Source organism: Equus asinus, chromosome 4 (genome assembly GCF_041296235.1).
Source record: "Equus asinus isolate D_3611 breed Donkey chromosome 4, EquAss-T2T_v2, whole genome shotgun sequence".
In the NCBI taxonomy this organism is placed as follows: Eukaryota; Metazoa; Chordata; class Mammalia; order Perissodactyla; family Equidae; genus Equus; species Equus asinus.
Genome location: NC_091793.1, coordinates 30,060,221 through 30,079,854, shown reverse-complemented (window position 1 = coordinate 30,079,854; position 19,634 = coordinate 30,060,221). Strand labels below are relative to the sequence as shown.

The 19,634-nt window shown below is 38.0% G+C and overlaps 2 protein-coding genes across 13 annotated transcripts in view; one reads left to right on the top strand and one right to left on the bottom strand.

Moving 5' to 3' along the window:
- CEP290 (centrosomal protein 290) overlaps positions 1–6,025 on the top strand; it is an 87,611-nt gene extending 81,586 nt beyond the window's left edge. For all 9 annotated transcript variants that reach the window (XM_070507033.1, XM_070507032.1, XM_070507030.1 and 6 more), the window contains 4 exons: positions 961–1,034; positions 1,635–1,729; positions 4,582–4,661; positions 5,618–6,025. In XM_070507033.1, the coding sequence (XP_070363134.1) occupies positions 961–1,034; positions 1,635–1,729; positions 4,582–4,661; positions 5,618–5,848 (480 nt within the window). In that variant the 3' untranslated portion in view covers positions 5,849–6,025. The remainder of the gene's footprint in view (positions 1–960; positions 1,035–1,634; positions 1,730–4,581; positions 4,662–5,617) is intronic.
- RLIG1 (RNA 5'-phosphate and 3'-OH ligase 1) lies at positions 4,867–18,471 on the bottom strand. Of its 4 annotated transcripts, none has more exons than XR_001399353.3 (8): positions 18,180–18,468; positions 15,283–15,400; positions 12,383–12,478; positions 11,501–11,617; positions 9,583–9,780; positions 8,342–8,511; positions 7,169–7,299; positions 4,867–7,049 (listed from the first exon to the last, which is right to left on the bottom strand). XR_001399353.3 is itself a non-coding variant. In XM_044743792.2 (8 exons), exons 1-8 carry the CDS (start codon positions 18,267–18,269, stop codon positions 6,861–6,863), a joined length of 1,059 nt encoding a protein of 352 aa, XP_044599727.1. In that variant the 5' UTR covers positions 18,270–18,467; the 3' UTR covers positions 4,867–6,860. The 4 variants fall into 4 exon arrangements, 3 of the variants coding, with proteins under 3 accessions (XP_044599727.1, XP_044599730.1, XP_014704968.1); XM_044743792.2 differs by having other exon boundaries at positions 8,392–8,511; positions 18,180–18,467; XM_044743795.2 differs by lacking the exon at positions 7,169–7,299 and having other exon boundaries at positions 8,392–8,511; positions 18,180–18,471.
- Between the last annotated feature and the right edge of the window lie 1,163 nt (positions 18,472–19,634).

The following is a 19,634-nucleotide window of genomic DNA, read 5'->3' as shown; positions in this document are numbered from 1 at the left end:
TTCTCTCATAGCTCACGTCTTTTATATTAAATCATGGCAGCTCTATTTTGAAAATATATCCCAAATCTGAGGACGTCTCAGCATCTCCAACACTGCCCGTCTAGTGCAGGCCGTTGCCTCACGCCTGAACTATGGCAATAATTTCCTAACTGGTCTCCCTGCGTCCACTCTTGCCTTGTTTCACCTTCTCCCTGTCCCCGATCTGTTTTCCACATCGCTGCCAAGTAATCCTTTTAAAGCATAACATAAATCATAGCAGTCCCATCCTTAGAATCTTCCAGTGGTTCCCCATTACCCTAGAATAAAACCCTAAAGTTCTTTTCATAGTCTACGAGGACCTGCGTGGCATCTGGTTTCCTCTCCAGCCTCATCTTTACTTTCCGCCTCATTCACAATGTTCTAGCCACACTGACCTTTCAGTCCTTTGAACAAACCAAACTCATTCTAGCTTCAAGGCCTTGCCCTTGTTTCTCTTGTTTAGAATACTGTTCACCGAAATATTCTCATAGCTCACTCCCTCACTTCATGTGTCTGCTTAAATGCTGGCTCCTCAGACCTTCCCTGACCTTACGCTGCCTTCCATCACTCTCTATCCTCTTACTCTGGGTCATTTTTCTTGATACCCCTTCCTTCCATCTGGCACTGTTATAATAGCACATCACATGCTCACTGTTTGTCCTCCTCCACTAAAAATGTAAGGACCATGGGAACATGCAGGCAGGGATTTTGCCTGTTTTCTTTAACTGCTGCACCCTCTGTGCCTAGGACAATGGCCGGCATGCAGTAGTTACTCATAAGTGATTGTTGAATGAATAGTAAATAGAACACTGTAGCTGTGTGCTCATATCTGCTTTTGAAAACCCAACTTTTAATATCATGCTTTATTGAAAATGTGTATCTTTATAAAACTTCATATTTCCATCTCAAACTTTGTCTTCTAATTTTTCATTGTGCCCAAAGATTGAGATTCTCAAACATATTCCTGAAGGTGCTGAGACAGAGCAAGGCCTTCAACGGGAGCTTCAGGTTCTTAGGTACATTATCTGTTCATATGACTACATTTTTTTCTTTTCTTTTAATTATCTTTTAATATAACCAGGTTTGCTATATCTAGAGACTAGGATATTTCAATGTTGCTGCCTTATAGGCTTATCAGCCTTATTTTATCCTTCTGATGCCAATCACTGTATCTTTTACATAATAAATACTGAAAAAAGGTTTACCAGAACCTAATATAGGTGTCAAGTTTGTAACTCAGTTTAAACTTTCTTAATAGCATAAAATGTATTAGACCTTAGCCTCCCAGAGCTAAATGTTAATGAGAGAGAGAAAAAAAAACTCTTTACTCTCAGGGTTCTGTGTAGCATTCTTTCATGAGTCTTCTCCGATAGGAAAACTACTCTTGAAGATGACATCAGGTCAGATTTTACTAAAAACAAGAATAATTTTGATTCTGTCATCTCTGTTTGAGAATGGTAGCATTGCAGCAGTGAGAGTAAACGAATAAATGTTTACCTTTACAAATACCGGCAAGCGCTAAGCACATTACACAGTTCATAAGAAATGCCCATATAATCTGTGGAGTGATGTCTGGTTTTTGTTTGTTTGTTTAATACATTATCATTGTGTTCTAGACTAGCTAATAGTAAGCTGGAAAAAGAAAAAGCAGAATTAATCCATCAGATAGAAGTTAACAAAGACCCAAGTGGAGCTGAGAGCGCCATACCTGGTAATGTATTTTATAACATATTTATAGAATGTTTGCTAACCCAAGATTTGAATTAGGGTTTGCCTTTTTTGATTGTTCACACATTTCTGCTGACTGGCTTCCTATAAAAATCACATCCCTGATATAAGTGTTTAGAAGTATTTCTTTCCTCCATGCAACAATAATATTCCCATTGAGCCCTTTGAGTTGTTTGTAATATTGAGTAGCAAGTACTCAAGTGTTTTTCTCCTTGCGTTCCATCTGGGTGTTACAGATTTGATCGCGATACAAGGCTCAGCAGTGAAAATACTAGGTTTGTTGCTTCCAGTTTCTAAGTATAGGCCGTTTTAAGCCCTGTGAAGATTTTCTTCTAAATGTTAGTCTTTTTGTTGTTATTAATTTTAAAACTAGATGTAAGTAAACATGGCCTATATTCTTTTTCCCTTTTACAAAGTAAGACTATCTAGCCTTCTACCCCCTTCCATTCCCACTCAGAAGTGATTAGGAATCATTCCCCTGTTCCTAGGTGCATATGCAAGCATATATATATATACACACACATAAGGTATATACATACATACACACAGCGAACAGTTGATCCTCTTTATTTGCTGAGTCTGCGTTTGCTAATTCCCCTATTCACTAAAGTTTACTAGTAACCCCAAAATCAGGACTCATGGCCCTTTTATGGACATAGACAGAGCAGTGAAAAATTTAAGTTGTCTGACCCATACCTTCCCAGGTGAGGTCCTGTAACAAGGCAACGCTCTGCATTCTCGTCTCCGCTTTCCTACAGAGATGACCAGGGGATGGAGACAGTAGTGGGAGGTGCAGCAGAGGGCAAGAAGCCCTCTTTGTGGGGCCTGTTGGACGGGGTTAAATCCCAACTCTGACACTTGTTAGTGGGGCAGCCTCATGACTCATTGACACTTCTGAACTTTATTTTCTCTTATAAAACAAAGAAAATCCAATCTACCAGGATGAGTTGTTTCTAGGATTTAAGATTATAATCTGTCTGAAATATGTGTATGTGTATACAATATATGTGTTTTCCCTAAGAACAATGGTTCATTTGCTAATTCATTGTTCATGTTAACTTTGTAGAACAGAACTACTGCAAATAATGAGGATTGTATATATATATTATATGATAGCTTGATGGAAATGCCAAATTCTGTTCCAAAGGATTATACCAATTTCTTTCTGTACAATCTTTGACTATTTCATACAGCTTTTTCAATGTCCTGCCACATAGTCCTGTTGCTACTTCGTATTAAAGCTACCTTATGTGAGTTCTACCAGACACTATGCTAAGTGCTTTACAAGCATTCTGTAATTGCTTATAACTCTCTCTGGTAGGTACTGTTGTCTCCGTTTTACCTGTGAGAAACAGATTCAAAGAGGTTAAGTAACCTGCCCCAAGGTCACAATAGCCAGGAAGTGGCCGAGGCAGGATTAAACCTAAATCCATGAAACTCCAAAGCTCCCTGCCCATCTCTGCTCTTGACCGCTTTGCTGCATCGCCTCTCAGTGACTCAGGTTACACACGTCAACCTCTCTGGACAGTGCCTCTGAGAGCAGCCGGCGTGGTGGACTAGACTGGACCTGTACCAAAGAGCTGTTAGTGCTGTCGAGATTAGGCACGTTCTTTGTAAACCTCAGTTGCCTGAGAGGGAATTTCTGAACCTTCATATTCCTTTTATCTCCTATTTCAAGGAGATAAGGATACCTGTCATATTTCAAAGATTAAGGCTCAAAATCAAACCAACACTGTTTTGGAAATTCTAAAGCACTATTTAAATATAAGTGGTCACTAAGTAACTTTTGGAACATGTCACATATAATAATCACTTTTACTGCATTATTTCATTACCAATCTGTGCAATATATACTGTGACTGTTTAAGACAGTCAACTCTGACAAACTATTCGCATTTTCTGCAAAGGTGAGAGCAGCTTTGAAAAGTAAGATTTTGTTCTGCATTCCGAAGAATTTTAGGTTCTGCTGACTCACTCCTCTAAGAAAGGATGAGGAAAATATTTCCTGTCTCCAACTTATAATTAGGGGACCACTCCAAGGGCACCTCAATAGAATATGCTTCCTGTCCCATTCATGAAAATGTTTGCAGCCCGTCATATTCTCAAACTTGAATAGTACTTTAAAAAATTCTACCCTGCAATGGCTGCAAAATATGACCACATGGCACATTACATGTAGTGTTTAAAGAAAATGTTTCTAGTAAAGATGGCAATGAAAGCAAAAATCCTGTTGACCTATTGATTCTCAATATAAAATCAGAGATGTTAACTCTGGAGGAGGAAATCCAAAAGATTGAACTAAAGCTCTTACGCTGTATTTGTATACTTTTGTTTTCCTACCAAAGTATCAGGCCTTACTCATCTTTGTATCATCCACTCTGCCTAGCACATTTTTCAGAGTAATGACACGATAAATGTGTACTGACCTACATGGAATAGCCGATGCTATAACTCACAGGAGCATTTGGCCAGCATATGGTTGTTGCCCTTACCTAAAAGTCTACTGATTCTTCTGTTGTAGTTTTAGTACCTAACAAATTTTCCTGGTTCTAGAATTCTTCTCTGGAAGATAATTCCTTCCATGTAAAAATTAACCTGACTGTCCATTTCTAATACCCAGCAGATGCCTCCTCTTCGTCTGCTATGGAATCACGATACCTGATTGATGGAGGAGGCATTCAGTATTCAGTCTGAAGTGTTTTATCCATAAAATGCCCTATTTTCCAGGCTCTAGGTTTCATGCATTTTCTCCTTATTCTCTAAAACGAATCCTTTATCTTCAACTTATTCAGAGTGGGGAAAAAGCTGAGTCTAATTTTTATAATTTTTTGGCAGATCCTGATCAACTAAAGGAAAAGGTAGAAGACCTGGAGACACAGCTCCAAACCTCAGATCTAGAAAAGCAGCGTTTGAAGGTAATTACTTATATGTAACCATGGTATTATGTTTTATGAAAACTATGATCACCATGTTTGAGTTTTAAATATGTATCCTATAAATTCCTGGGATTACATTTTATACTTATATTTGACCTTGACATTACAAAACTCATTATATTCATCTGTGTTAAAAATATTTATTAAACAGCACCTACCAAAAAATTCAGACAAAACAAACAGAAAGGATTAAAGAGTAAATTTATTTTTTAATTGTAACAAATATAGCTCATTATTTTAATATTTTCTGAAGTTTTGGGTTACATTGGGAACAGTCTTTTATTCCTGTTTGAAATTCTTTTAAGGAGTAGTCCCCTTAAAAAGATATTTACTATGTTTTATCTAAGAATCTGTAAACACAACAAAAGAGCATGAATGGGAGAATTAAGTGCTGGCTATTCTAAATGGTCATCAAAGTCAAACTGTCTCTTCCCCAGATGCCTAACTACTCTCAACCAGGCAGAAGTCCTGGAGTTGCCCTCATCATAAATGCATTTATAAGAAGTTGACCATTATTCATTAAAAATTAGGTATTTGTAAAGAAAATACAGATGAAGCCTAAACCAAAAAGTCTTAACCAAAATAACTTCAACGTTGTGAATAGCCAAGTCTTTTTGATTGCCTCACTGGGAGTATCTGGTACGCTTTTGGAGTAAGATTAAATTCCCCCTAAATTAAGAGCTGATAAAATTTAATCAAAGACTAAGACATAATTTACAAAACAAATAATCTGATTTGACAGTTAACTAGTTACTTGTACTGTACAATGAAACCTTATTAACAAAATCTTGAGAAAATACTTCTGCCTTTATAAGTACATTTGACTGTTGAGGTTCCTTTGGCCTTCTGGTTTGTAATTAAATCTCTTTAGTTCAAACCTAAAGAATGTATTATATTCCTACATACACCTTTTAAAGATAATATGTTTCTATTAGGAGGAAATAAAAAAGCTGAAAAAAGAACTGGAAAATTTTGATCCTTCGTTCTTTGAAGAAATTGAAGATCTGAAGTATAATTATAAGGAAGAAGTGAAAAAAAATATTCTCTTAGAAGAGAAATTCAAAAAACTTTCTGAACAGTTTGGAGTTGAATTAACCAGTCCTGTTGCTGCTTCTGAACAGTTTGAAGATGAAGAGGAAAGTCCTGTTAATTTTCCCATTTATTAAGGGCCACCTATAACTGTAGTTTTACTTAACTATTTATTAACTGTTTAAGTTAAAATTCCATCTGGAAAGAAAGCAAGTCTCTGACCTACCTGATTTCCTTCCCAGTACTTTGTACCTTTACCTAAACTGCAATATTTTAGTAAATAAAATTATATGAAATTTTTAACATATTAGAAAGTATATTTTGGGGGGGGGCCAGCTCAGTGGTGCAGTGGTTAAGTTCATGAACTCTGCTTTGGTGGCCCAGGGTTTCACAGGTTTGGTTCCCAGGTACGTCTACACTACTCATCAAGCCATGCTTTGGCAGCATCCCACATACAAAATAGAGGAAGAAGGGCATAGATGTTAGCTCCCGGCCACTCTTCCTCAAGCAAAAAGAGGAAGACTGGCAACAGGTGTTAGCTCAGGGCCAATCTTCCTCACTAAAAAAAAAAGAAAGAAAAGAAAACTGACTATCAAAGAGGCAATGAGCTATGGTAAATTTCTGTACACTCATAATGTTTTGATTTTTTAGAGTATGAGGGTACACTTGAGCAATTTTAACATTTAAAATTGGAGTTTTATACATATATGTATTAAGATTCTTAAATTATATTCATATATGAGGTTATGAAGTTGAGTCATGTGTTGTTAAATGTCTAGCAAGATTAAATTCAGCTCAACCTATTTAATTTTGAAAGTAAATAATCCACAATTATTGATTTAATTGTTGTTTTAAAATTACTATCCAGTTATATTGGACAGAATCCAACCTTTGGATAAGCTGAGGAGCCTACTATTGTGTACATTTTTAAGTCCATAGGTTAAAATTCATTTCCTGATTCTAAATAAAATTCTGAATAGACATTTGCAACTGGGAAATTCATTTCTTCAAATGCTAGAAGACATATCGATCTATCAGACACTGAACAATAAGTAAGAACCTTGAGATAGTTTTACCTTTTAAACATGGCAGACTATTCAAAATTGAAATATAACAATAATAAAGCTGGTTTTTAATTGCATTTCCAGTTTATACATCGAGTATTATATCTTTGAGCCTACCAAATTTCTGATTATCTAATTTTGAAAAATGATTAAACAAACACTTAGTATCAAAGGCATAGTCATATTTGTTCAAGTTCATGTTGATAATAACTGGTTTTGAGTTCATATAAGTATCTGGAATTGGCCAGCATAAACCAAGATGATGGCGATGGACCTGAAAAGAGAAAAAAAGGAGTATTAGGTTTAGCTTATATTATCTACATTCACTTACAGATATTTTTTGTGAGTGTCTACCATCTGCCAGGCACTCTTTAAGGCTCCACTTTATCTTACCCTTCTTTTTTCCACAGCTGTTCTCCTCCTGACATACTGCATATTAACTTGTTTATTGTCTGTCTTTCCCATTAGAACGTGAGCTTCATGATGGCAGAGACATTGTTTTGTTGACTCTGTACTGCCAGCACCTGGAAACATGCCAGGAACATAACCAGGGGCTCCAAAAAAATTTAATGAATAATAAGAGTCTGTTGCTGAGAACAGAAGTTAGCCAACTGAAACATGGGCAGGGAGGCACTGTAGCTAAAGGGAATATCACGTGCTAGAATGGTGTTTTTTGCTCCGATTGCAATTAAGTATGGTTAGAACATATATAATGTGAGTGTTTGGGAGGTGGGAGTAGAATGCAGTTCCAGAAAGTTAAGCAGGGGCCAGATCATGAAATAACTTAATGTCACTAAACAGCTTTATGCAAGGAAGTAACATTCTCATTCATATACAAAGAACGGGCAAAACAGGGTAAGACTGAAAGATAATGTTTAGAAGGGTAATAGAATAATTCAAGTGTGAATCTTGGCTTAAATTAAAATTAACAGCCAATTGGTTGGGAAGAAGTACACAGATTCAATAGATCAGAATCTTTGAGAACTGATCATTGGATGTATGAAGTAAAGGAGAGCTGGGTTAAAATGATGTCTAAGTTTCTGGCTTCAGTAAATTTTTGTAGTCAGGGGGTTGATAGATTAGGTCCAGTTTTGAACATTATGAATTTTAGGAACCTGTGAGAAATCAAATAGATAAGTCCAGGAGACAGAGAGGGTACGAAGTGTAAAATAATTCATTCTGTATATATTAAGTGTTGTCACCTTGGCACTCTTTTAACTCAAAAATCTTCTATAATAAAGTAAGTTTGGGAAATGCTGAGTTAAACTAAGTTAGCACAGGATGTCTCAGAGAACAGTAATGTGCAACATGAATTTCCGAGAAGGGATTCTGTAGTATGCAGGGTTTCCAGACATTTTCACCACTTGAATTCTGAAGCACGTCTAGAAGAACCACTGGGAAACACTGCTTTATCATGTAAAGAATGGTGGCATGTGAGAGGAGGAAACTAAATTCTTCACTGCACATCAGATGTACTGCAATTTTTAGAGAGTGTTTCAGGGTCACTTCTACTGTGTTTTAGGAACATAACACAACATAATCCCACAAGCTATTTTCTGCCACTACCTTGATTAAACAGCCGTCATTGCAATGCCATACTATTCCTTCAATTTTACCCTCTCTGCAGCCTTCAAACCAGGACAGCAGATCATTGTGCTTCAAGGAAGGTAGATTCCGTATCTGAAATGCTCCATGTGGTATAAGAAGATGTAATGGATGCTTCTTGCTCCCCAGCCCTAAATGGTAAAAATTTGCCATTAGCCATACAACAGTTTGAAAAAGAATGAGAAAATTTACCTCTCCAAATAAAAAGCCTTTAAAAACATTTAGGAATAAATTTACCAAAAAGTTTAGTTGATTTCCTTGAAGACAGATACATATACGACAAGTGCTCTCACTCAAAAGTAGCACCTTATCCCATGAAATCAAATTCCACCTTCATGTCCTCTACACCAGGGGTCAGCAAACTGTGACCTTCAGACAAATCCAGCCAGATGCCTGTTTTTGTGAAGTGTTTCAATGGAACACAGCCACACTCAATCGTTTAAGTACTGTCTGCGACCTGTTTCTGAGGTATGGCCCATACAACCTAAATATTTACTATCTGGCCTTTAACAGAAAAAGTCTGCCAACCCCTGCTCTACACCATTAGCCATATTCAATTATCTTTCATTGTTTGCTAAACAGCCACGCCATATCTGATAACTTGTATAATTACAGCTTAGCTTCTCTCCACTTGCCAATCAGTCTGCTTCTGATTTCTATATGGGATTTCGCTATTCCAGCTTTAATGTCCTTGGGTCTGTTTTCATCCCCCTGTCAGTAATGTACTCCATAGTGCCCTCAGGACTTGTAGTCAATTCGGCATGGTATATATTTTGATGCTTGATATGCTACTTACTCATTGGCAATTCTTTATTTACTTTACTCTTAGCTATTAATTTATGCAAAACTAATTACCTAGCCATGAAAAGCACGTCATGATTTTCAATCAGCTCAGTTCACCTAAATTTTAAAAAGCAATGAAAAGTTACACTTGAGTAATTACTTTTGATACGTGGTTCTATAACATTATTACAGGAAAGAACGAGAGGCTAAAATCAACCTTTTGGATTAGTAAAATGGTTAGAGTCATGCATGAATTTCTCCATGGACCTAAAACTAATAGAAATAGCTATAATCCCAGGAAGCTATTAACTCATTATTAGTCATTTCTTTGGAGTGTGTGTGTTTTTCAAGTTAAACCCTGGAAGTTCTCTCTATAAATGACAGTTACTCTCACTGAACAGGACAAAGGCTTTACTCACCATATGGGTTTCCGTTAATGTTTGTTCCTATAAGCTCCAGCGTTTGTTCTAAGAGATCTGACAGTGGCACTGCACTAATTTCCAAAAGACCAGGATCATCAGGATGATGCTTCAGGACCAGGGCAATTTCAAATTCGTAATTAACTACAGAGGAATGCCAGCAGTACTGTTTATTGTTTTTCTCTACCGGTACCCAACCTATCATTTAAAGAAAAAATGGTTTTTATTACATTGTTTTTCTTTTGATTGAGACATGACGTAATTTTTATTTTTGTTGTAAACTTTCCTTATTCTCTGGATGTTCTGTCACACAGCACTTTTAAAATCAGTGGAAACATTAATACTTTTACTACTTTTTAAATCATACTCATTCTTTTAAATCATAAGGTTTCATTTTTTATTCTGTTGAGGAATTAACCTGTTTGATTATTCACTATAGAGCATCCAGCATTCTTTTACTAGAAAATTCACCTTTTCAATAAGAATTAAGCAACATTCTAGAACACAGCATTAAAACCTTTTTTGCATTAAGTTTTCTCTCTACCTTGTCTCCAGTTTCAGGGATAATAGACATATGCAGTAAGTGTTCCACAGTTTATTATATTGTTCCAATATTTATTGAACAATTTATTGATTCCACATTTATTGAATGTTATTGCTATTCCCCTCCTAACTCTCGTTGCCAAAATAGGCTTCCTCGTTGTGGAGAATTCTTTACAAAAAAAAAAAAAAAAGAAAAAGACAAACTAGGGCATATATGCCATTGTGAGCATCATACCTTTGGCCTTCAGTACGCCTCCAGACTACTGTTACCACCTCTCTGCTGGTCTACTAGTCTCCAGTGAAAGTGCCCCATTTTTATCATCGTTCTACTTCAAAAGTTTAAATTTAGTTCTGCTGTACCCCTGCTTAATAATCATCTTCAGAATAAACTTAAAATTCCTTTAGATGGAATACAAACCCCTTTAAGATCTGAGGCCATTCCACGTCTCCAGCCTCACCTTTTATAGTCCCCTTAAACATCACACACCCTAAACATTTCAAGCCCAATGAAGTGTTACATAAAATTTCCAAAAGACTACCATCTCTCTTCTTCATGGGCATTGCTTAAGGTGATCCTCCCTCTTCCTAGCCAGCTACCTTCCTGGTTCTTAAGCTTCAGTACAGATGTCCACTCCCCTTAGAAGCCTCCTCTCACTACCAGAGGTTGAACTAAGAATTCTTCCTTTTTTCTCTGACTGTACCCTGTGTATTCTTTCCGCTTTGCTCTTAAATCATACTATTATTGGTGGATTTCCCCTAATGTCTAAAAGATCATTGCGGATAAGGGTTCTGATCTTCATTTCTGTATTACTGGAACCTGAGAGCACTTTGTACATTATAGGTACTCAAGACATGCCTGTCGAACTGAACCTGAATCTGGTTTTGACTCAGCACACTTTTCTCAGTTTTCCCATCCCCAGAAAAACTACTTGTGAGACACCTATTTTCACCTTTCTTTATTGAAATGTTCTTCTAAGATCTTCACAAAAACTATACATACACACCCTTTGTTAACCCCAATCTAAAAGGTAAAGGATTCTTAATATCTCATTTTAGACATGAGAATCATATTGCCTATCCTGACAACAGCTTCAAGGCTATTCCCACTCAATACTTTATTAATTTTCAGACTATAGGTAGCAAACTGCCCAACCTAGAAAAAAATCATAAACCTGAGAGGACATCTCGATATGAAACATCTTTGGTATAAAATGCTAAACTTAACAAAAATTAGACTCACTCAGAAATTTCATGCTATACAGATAAATACTATGAAGAACCATAAAAGTAAATTCTGTAATTTCTGATTGAATGGATCGTTTCTTCTTTATACTAGTAAACACAAAACTTCACTTGAGAAGAGGTTTCATAGTACCAGGAATGTGTCCATTTTCATCAGGCATTGGATTCCCATTGAATTGTTCTATTTCCTTCGCTGGTATCCAGCACTCTGGAACAGGTTTGAAGTCTTCCTCAACATTCCAAAAAAATTCTAAAAGAGTCAGATAATCTTACATGTGGTGTTACTTTAAAAAATATAAAATAATGAACAAATTCAAAGTGGGAACAGCTAATAAGCCCCTAATATCAGGCGTCATATAATTATTCTCCATTCATTACCTCCACAACGTGACAACACTTCTCAGGGTTAGGGTCCTAACACTTTAAATTTTCAATTTTGAACACACTACCACTTGTAAATAGTGGGTAACAGTGTAAACCAGCCAATGTTCCAGTATGTGTAGGTTTATCATGAATTTTCAATGCACTGAATACATACATATATAAAGATTATATATAGAGTAAATATATGAGGGTGTATATCTACTTATATAACAGTGGCATTTTAATGAATCATTAAAAATATTAATAATTCTTTGAGAATTGTGCCTGATATATAAAATTACATGTTTGTCTCTCAGGTAGACAAAATCAAAATGTCATTCATTTTATATATATATATTATATATATATTTTATATATATATAAAATATTTGTAAATAGTTTATAAAATAGTTTCAGTAAAATCAATATACTATAAAGAGTCACAGAAATGTTAGGAAAACGTTTAAAAATATTTTTCAAGAATATTTTTTACGTATAAAGATATTTTCAATTGTAACTTTCTTCTTTCCCCAAAGTGCTTAAATTGTACAGAAGGATATAAAATATAGAAATATGATAGCAAGAAATAAGTCACAAATTTATGCTATTTAAATCATGAAAAGCTAAAAAAAAAAGAAAAAAAAACACTAACCTTTTGAATTTTGTTTTGAATGTAGAAAATTTTTAAATCTTTTCTCAGCCAGTTTGTTAGGTTTTCTGTCTAGCCGAGCCCAAAGGTATGGCTGACCTAAAGAATAAAAGAAAAAGAAAGTATTAAGAGGCAAACAATAAAACTTCTCTTGAATGAAACTTTTCAATGACCAGTAGGGTCATCTCCCCTAAGAGAAGCAACCCTGGAAGGCAAAGGGAAATACGCAGTCTAAGAGACACATCCTACAGAGTGGTAGCTGATATTGTCACAAGACTTAAGTTTTTGGTTAAAGAATGATGGGGATGAGATAAAAAGTAAATACGTGACCCTTTCATAAGGACATTCCACAGCCTTTTTTGAGGGTGGGGGGGGCAGTGAGGAAGATTGGCTCTGAGCTAACATCTGTTGCCAATCTTCCTCTTTTTTGTTTTTTTTTTTTTTTTGGCTTGAGGAAGATTAGCCCTGGGCTAACACCTGTGTCAGTCTTCCTCTCCTCTGTATGTGGGTTGCCGCCACAGTGTGGCTTGATGAGCAATTTAGGTTTGCACCCAGGATCTGAACCCGCAAACCTGGGGCAATGAAGCAGGGCGTGCCAGACTTAACCACTATAGCATGGGGCCAGCCCCCTCCACAGCTATATTTTATTAGTAACTAGCATTTGTGAGAAACTGAAACTACCTCTATACTAAATGGAAACATAACCAGGTAACTGTATTCACACCTTCCCTGAAACATTATAACCATCTGCAATGAGGGTTAACTCCCGAAAACCTGGCATTAGGCTGAGCTGCTCTGCATGGCTCTGACCCTTGGTCAAGCCATGAAACGCTGATTAATAGTGCTGCTGTGTAATCCTGGACTGGAGGGGCTTCAGGGCAGTGTGCCAGCACTCTTTATTGATAACAGTGAGACTAATGAGTTGCACCTGGTCTCGGTGAGCCTTCTGGAGCTCTGTCTTACGGCTGGTTACTTAGCAGGAAGAGGTCTTCATGCCAGCAAAATATAAACATCCCCAGCTGAGACTCCATTTCGGATTCCCTGTTTCCGAGGTTCCCCTGCATACATCAGTGGTTCCTGACTTGAGAAAGTGCATCCTGCCAGGACCTCAGGGATGGGGTGCAGATGTGGGGAGACAACAGGAGCTCACCTGGCCTCTCCAGACCCTTTGCTGTGAGATAGTCTTTGGCTGTGATACACTTACTTTTAATGCCCTTGCTTTATTGTATTGTCTTTACCTGTAATAAACTATGGATTTGTAAGCATTGTCATTTTGAGTCCTGTTAAGTTTTCTTTAGCAATCCAATTTCATTATACATAATCACATAATGGTGCACAGTGAAGTTTCTTAATATAAATATAAAAGCCTGAAAATCTTTTACAATTCCTTCAAAGATATAAATCAGAGATTAAAAAATTATTCATTACAGTTTGGTTCAGACATTCTGTATTACTTATTAGCTATCAAGAGAAATAATACAAAGAACCAGATTAAAATTATATTGTCATTTCTGGTTTTGTTCTTTTTACTAGTAAACATAAGAAATGCATTTCACTCACACCCATTAACATGGCTACTATTCAAAACCCAGAAAATAACTACACTGTTGGTGAGGATGTGGACAAACTGGAACCCTTGTGCACTGTTGGTAGGAATGTATGTGGTGCAGCTGCTACAGAAAACAGTATAGAATTACCATATGATTCAGCAATTTCTCTTTAGGATACATAGACCCAAAAGAATTGAAAGCAGGGTCTGAAAGAGAGATTTGTACACCCTGTTCACAGCAGCATTGTTCACAATAGCCAAAAGGTGGAAGCAGCCCAAGTGTACACTGATGGCTGAATGGATAAACAAAATGTGATATACATATACAATGGAATATTATTCAGCCTTACAAAGGGAGGACATTCTGACATGTACTACAACACGGATAAACCTTGAGGACCATATGCTAAGTGAAATGCCCAGTCACAAAAAGACAAACACTGTATGACTCCACTTATATGAGGTATCTGGAGTAGTCAAAATCATAGAGACAAAGTAGAATGGTGGTCACCAAGGGCTGGAGGGACGGGAGATGGTGAGGTGTTTAGTGGGTAAAGTGTTCCAGTTGTGCAAGATGAAAGCGTTCCGGACGTAGATGGTGATGATGGCTACACAACAATGTGCGCTGTATATACCACTGAAATGGGCATTTAAAAATGGTTAATATTATGTTATGTATGTATTATCACAATTAAAAATGAAAAAAATGCATTTCAGAAGAGATTTCCTGATACCAGGAATGTGTCTGATTCTCATTTAACTCTTCTTTCTCTCACTGGAATTGAGAGGTAATTTCATCCAGAAGAAATCACAAAGATTTCTTTCTCTCTTTTCAAGGCAATTTTCTTAACACAGTTGACAACTTCTATTTGAGTTTCTAGCTCTTTTAAAGTACATTAAAATGAAATAGAGACACTGCCAATAGTAATAAAACAATGGAATCAGCGGAAGAACAAGCTTTAGGGTCAGACAGACCTAGGTTCTATTACCAGTTCAGCCATTCATTAATTATAAGGTCTGGGACAAATTATTTAAGTTCTCGGAGCCTCGGTTTCCATATCTGTGAAATGGAGAGGCTTATCATGCAAATTAGAGGTAAGATGTATAAAGCATTTATCATACTGTCTGGCCTTTAATGGGCATGAAGTCAATGTCAGTTTGTTAGTTACCTTCCTTCCCTCCCCCAAGAGAAAGATACAATGATATAATAAGTATAACAATTGTAACTTCATTATTATTATAATACTTGGGTTTCCAAGGGTTTATGAAGAGCAAATGCTCCATTTCACATATATATAGTTTGTAAAGTGATTAAGAAAAATAAGTACTATTTTGTAGTATAGTTTCATTTTACCTTTGTAGGTGGTAACATAACAACATGTTCCATCCACTTTTTCTGTTGGAATTGCACTGTATATATCTGCGTCTAATGCCTTGTGATTTACAGTTTCAGTTGCCAAAACTTTAAATGGCTTAAAAGAGAGAAAGAGAAAACCAGTTTAAGATAGACAGCCTCTGTGCCTTCGCACACACTTGCACCTGGAATGTTCTTAATTTCACTAGTTCTAAGGGACAATTTTCTGTTTATCTTTCAAGACAATTTTAAAATATTTGTTCCATGAAGTCTCATGATTCACTCCCTTCCTTCTATGTTATCACAGCACTACCTGTCTTTCCACAAGGATTTGTAATTATTCACGTTTCTTTATCCACCATAAGGAGCTTGACACTGGAATCATGTCGATTGCAGCGCTGCATCACTCGCTAGCACAGGAATGCAGTGTATTCAATCAGTTACTTGACAATTATCTGCTAAATGCCTCCTATGGGCTAAACACTGTCTTTGGCACTGGGAAATACAGAGATGCACACAAAAGCACCTGCCTTTCGTGGAATTTTCATTGTAATCAAGAAGACTAGAACAGTAACAAAATGTATAAGACAATGTTAGGTATGATAAGTGCTAAGGAGAAAAAGAGATGGGGATCGTTTCAGCTTCAGCAGTAGTAAATTGTTTGCACATTTAATTTATGGTTTTTCTACTGTCAGGAAGACAAGCCAGAAGAGCATCAAGAATGGAGGAAAAGGCAGTTTCTATGATTCCAACTTTTTATCTGTGATTTATTTTCATTTCTGAGAAAGACACCATTGTTTTATAGTCTAAATTATCTGAAGTAACATTTATCACACATAACGTAAAAAAACACTGCACAGTATCAACATCATCCTGGTGTAGATAGGTTTAAGACTAATAAGTGGAAGTACTGTTTCAAAGTCAGGTAAACTTAGGAAATTACATCCATTCTGCTACAGATTCAGTACTTTTAAGATAAAACTGAACGATTGGGGATTTATCACTAACTTATGACAGTGCTATCAGAGGATATAATCTTAATCTGTGATGGCAGAACCAAGGTTTGGCCCAACAGCAATCTGTGTGTGTAAATTTATCAAAGACTCCAGGGGGGAGATTACTCTGCCCACAGAGCTCTTGATAAGTACAAATATCCCTCCAGAAGAATCTATTATCTACCACTCTTTGCTACAGACATGTCCAAAGGACAACATTAAGATACCAAGGGGTAGACAAGTTCTCCTTGTCTACCTCTCATTAAAGACTTTAAACTATGACTGGAAAAACAAGGCACGTGTGTATAAAAAGTAATAGTGATTAAGTGAGTGGTTCTTTACAATTTCTGGGTAGAGGGGATCACTGGGATGACTAAATTGATCAAAGATTTCATAGAGAAGGTCTAAGTCAAAAAATTAAAAATTCCAGAGGTGATCCAGGTAGTGTGGCATAGCCTGGGCAAAAGTATAGAGACAGGACTGTGCCTGGCACAGTCAGAGAATGACATAGACTTTCACTTTAAGTGAGGTTAGAGAGCAGATGGGGCCAGATGATTATAGGGATGCCTTGAATTACAGATAAGGATTTGGATGCTATACTATACACAATACTATAAGCTATCCTTAAGAGCAGAGGGACAAGAGAAGGGGCTTATTTTTCCTGGTGGAGGGTAATTTTCCAAACTACACCCACCCCTCAACATACAAACTTGAAAATCACAGCTGAACCACTCACTATTCAGGATGAGTGTTTCACGTGGATAGGTTTGTGAGGGCTTACAAAATAAAAGCTTGACAACTACTGCTGCAGACATTGAGTATTAACTGTGGGGTTTTACTAGGAAAGAACGTAATGATGATCATTCTGGGTGGCAAGAACGAACAATCAAGTAGTGCAATAAGCAGGGCATAAATGTTAAGAACTATAACAACTGGTGGCAGTAGAAAAGAGGATGGAAAGAGCAGATGTTCTAAGATAAAAAGCGTCAAGGTGAATGGAAAACTGGCATGAAATGACCCCAGGCTTCATTCTTTAATGCAACAAATATTTATCCAGTGCCTACCGCGTATCAGGTCCTAGAACTGGGACTAGAGATAACAGCGCAGCCTTGGCCGTATAGGTCTTTTAGTCTGGAAGACAAGACGGCGGCCAGTGCGAGCGACGTAAGGGGCGTGGGGTCGACGTCAAACGAACAGGCTGATTTTGTCTGATGAGTGGGAAGCACCCAGCTGATACCTGAAGATTCTGGTATCAAGGACTTCTCTATATGTTAGGGAATTATCCTGATACAGGTGACTATTCATTCACCGGCATTTACTAAGGGCCCTCTATGTGTAAGACACGGTGCTGGAAGGATAGAAAAACTGGAGATGGGAAACCCAAAGTCAGAACCATTAGGTAATTACTGGGAACAACACCTGAGGTCTGATCTTTAGTGACCTATTAGGCTAGCTGTCAACACTACCATCGGTTCCCAGGTTAGAACAGGTAAAGCAAGTCTTCCAAAATCGCCACTATGCTCTACGCTCTTAAAAAGTAGTAAAGCTTGGACTGCGAGATTATGGGAATCCTTAAGGGGTTTTCCCGAAAAGGCAGTAACCAGAGAAGAAAGCAACATTACTTACGACGTGGGTTTTCAATTTCCCAGTGCAAAAGGAAGTCTGAATCGTCCAGCAGAAAAGTTCTCTCGCAGATTCCCTCCCTTGCAACCAAGAAGGTCCAAGGACCTGGAGCTCAGGGCCTAGGAGACCCCGACCCTAGACCTCCCCCAGCCAAACCTGCAGAAAGCTCCCGGGCCGCAGGGCGGCACCATCGCACCCGGGCGCCCTCGGCGGGTTCAAACGCAGCGGCGCCGCGGGCGGAGGCACGTGCGGCCGCCCCAGGCCCCCCACCCTCGGTACCTGCTGCTCCCGTTTGCTGGAGGGCTCCTCTTTCACCTCCGTCACAAACAAGCAAGGCATCTTCCGCTGCACCGAGCCCAGGCGCCTCATGGTGGGCCCAACAGGGAAGGCGAGTGCAGAGAAGGCTTCCGAACTGCGCCGGGTCCCGACGCGCAACCCGGCCCCAACACCGACCGCGGAGTTCAACCACCTACTCTTGGCGCCTGGGCACGGAGGCGGCTGCGCCCCCGCCTCCCACCACACAGAGCGTGCGGCGGGAGCGCACGCCCGGAAGCGGCCTCCTAGCCGCGGCGCCTTCTGGGAGTTGTAGTGCGGAAGCCGATGCTGACGTTAGCTCGTGTGTGCGCTCGCGGGCGTCTCCTTTGGTCTTAATAACAGTGAAAGAATAAAGATCCGTTTCTGAGATGTGTGTACTTTAACCACGCTTTGTAACAGTTATGAAAAGTAAATAATATCAAGTTATAAGTAATGAATCATTTCAGACGGCGGTTTAACACCATTCAGATGAAACCAACTTGCCTGTTCTCTTTAATAAGTTCTTGAGGGAAGCTCTGTAGACGTTTAGAAATATCCAGAGACGTCCCAAGGCCGAATGAAAACCGATTTCCCAGGAAGAATGTTAGAGAACGCTACAATTAAAACACCTGGGACCAAAAAAAAAAACCGTTTGGATTACGCTTCATTGTGCGGCAATATTGTCGAAATTGGTTCTCGTGTTCTTTCTGGAGTGAGTGCAAAGTCGAGCTTTAGAATAAACCAAAGCCTGATGAATACTGCCAACCATATTTTAATGTCAGTTTTTTTCATCGGAATCTTATTATCTTAAATATGAGCTCCTGCAGTGTCCAAATGGCTTAAGTAGTTGTAGTCGATCAACTGCGGCTTTATTTGACTTACTGCTCAAAAGAATATTGGAGGGTCAGTGATAAGACAATGACTGCATAAAGTAAAAAATATTTAGTAATATTAGCCTTTCTGTCTCATTGAAGTTAGTAGTCCTCGCTAGCGGAGTTTTGACTACCGCCATTTTTTATGTGCATGGACAAGGCCCAGGTCTCAGTTCTATAACTGTCTTATCTGCAAGTATGATACTGTCCAGCATTTTCCTGACTTAGCCCTTGGAACATAAAATAACTATGTCTAACTTGGAGGTATCTATATATAAAGGGGTTCCCAAGAATAAAATATCCCTAAAAAGAATTCACTGTTTTCTCATTACTGGATTCGGAGGGGCAGGAGAGACGCAGAGATTTGCCAGGTCAAAGTATTTACTTTCTCTTTTGCTATCTTTCATTTTATCATAGGAAAATACAAAAAGGCCAAAAAAAAGTTTTAAGGGGAATAAAGTACCTGACGCCAGCTGTGAGATATTGGGACTGAAAACAGCATTTTAGAGTCAAGCACCAGTGACTTTTTGTTCCTCCAGAGGAATCCTAAAAAGCAGGTTTTTTCACG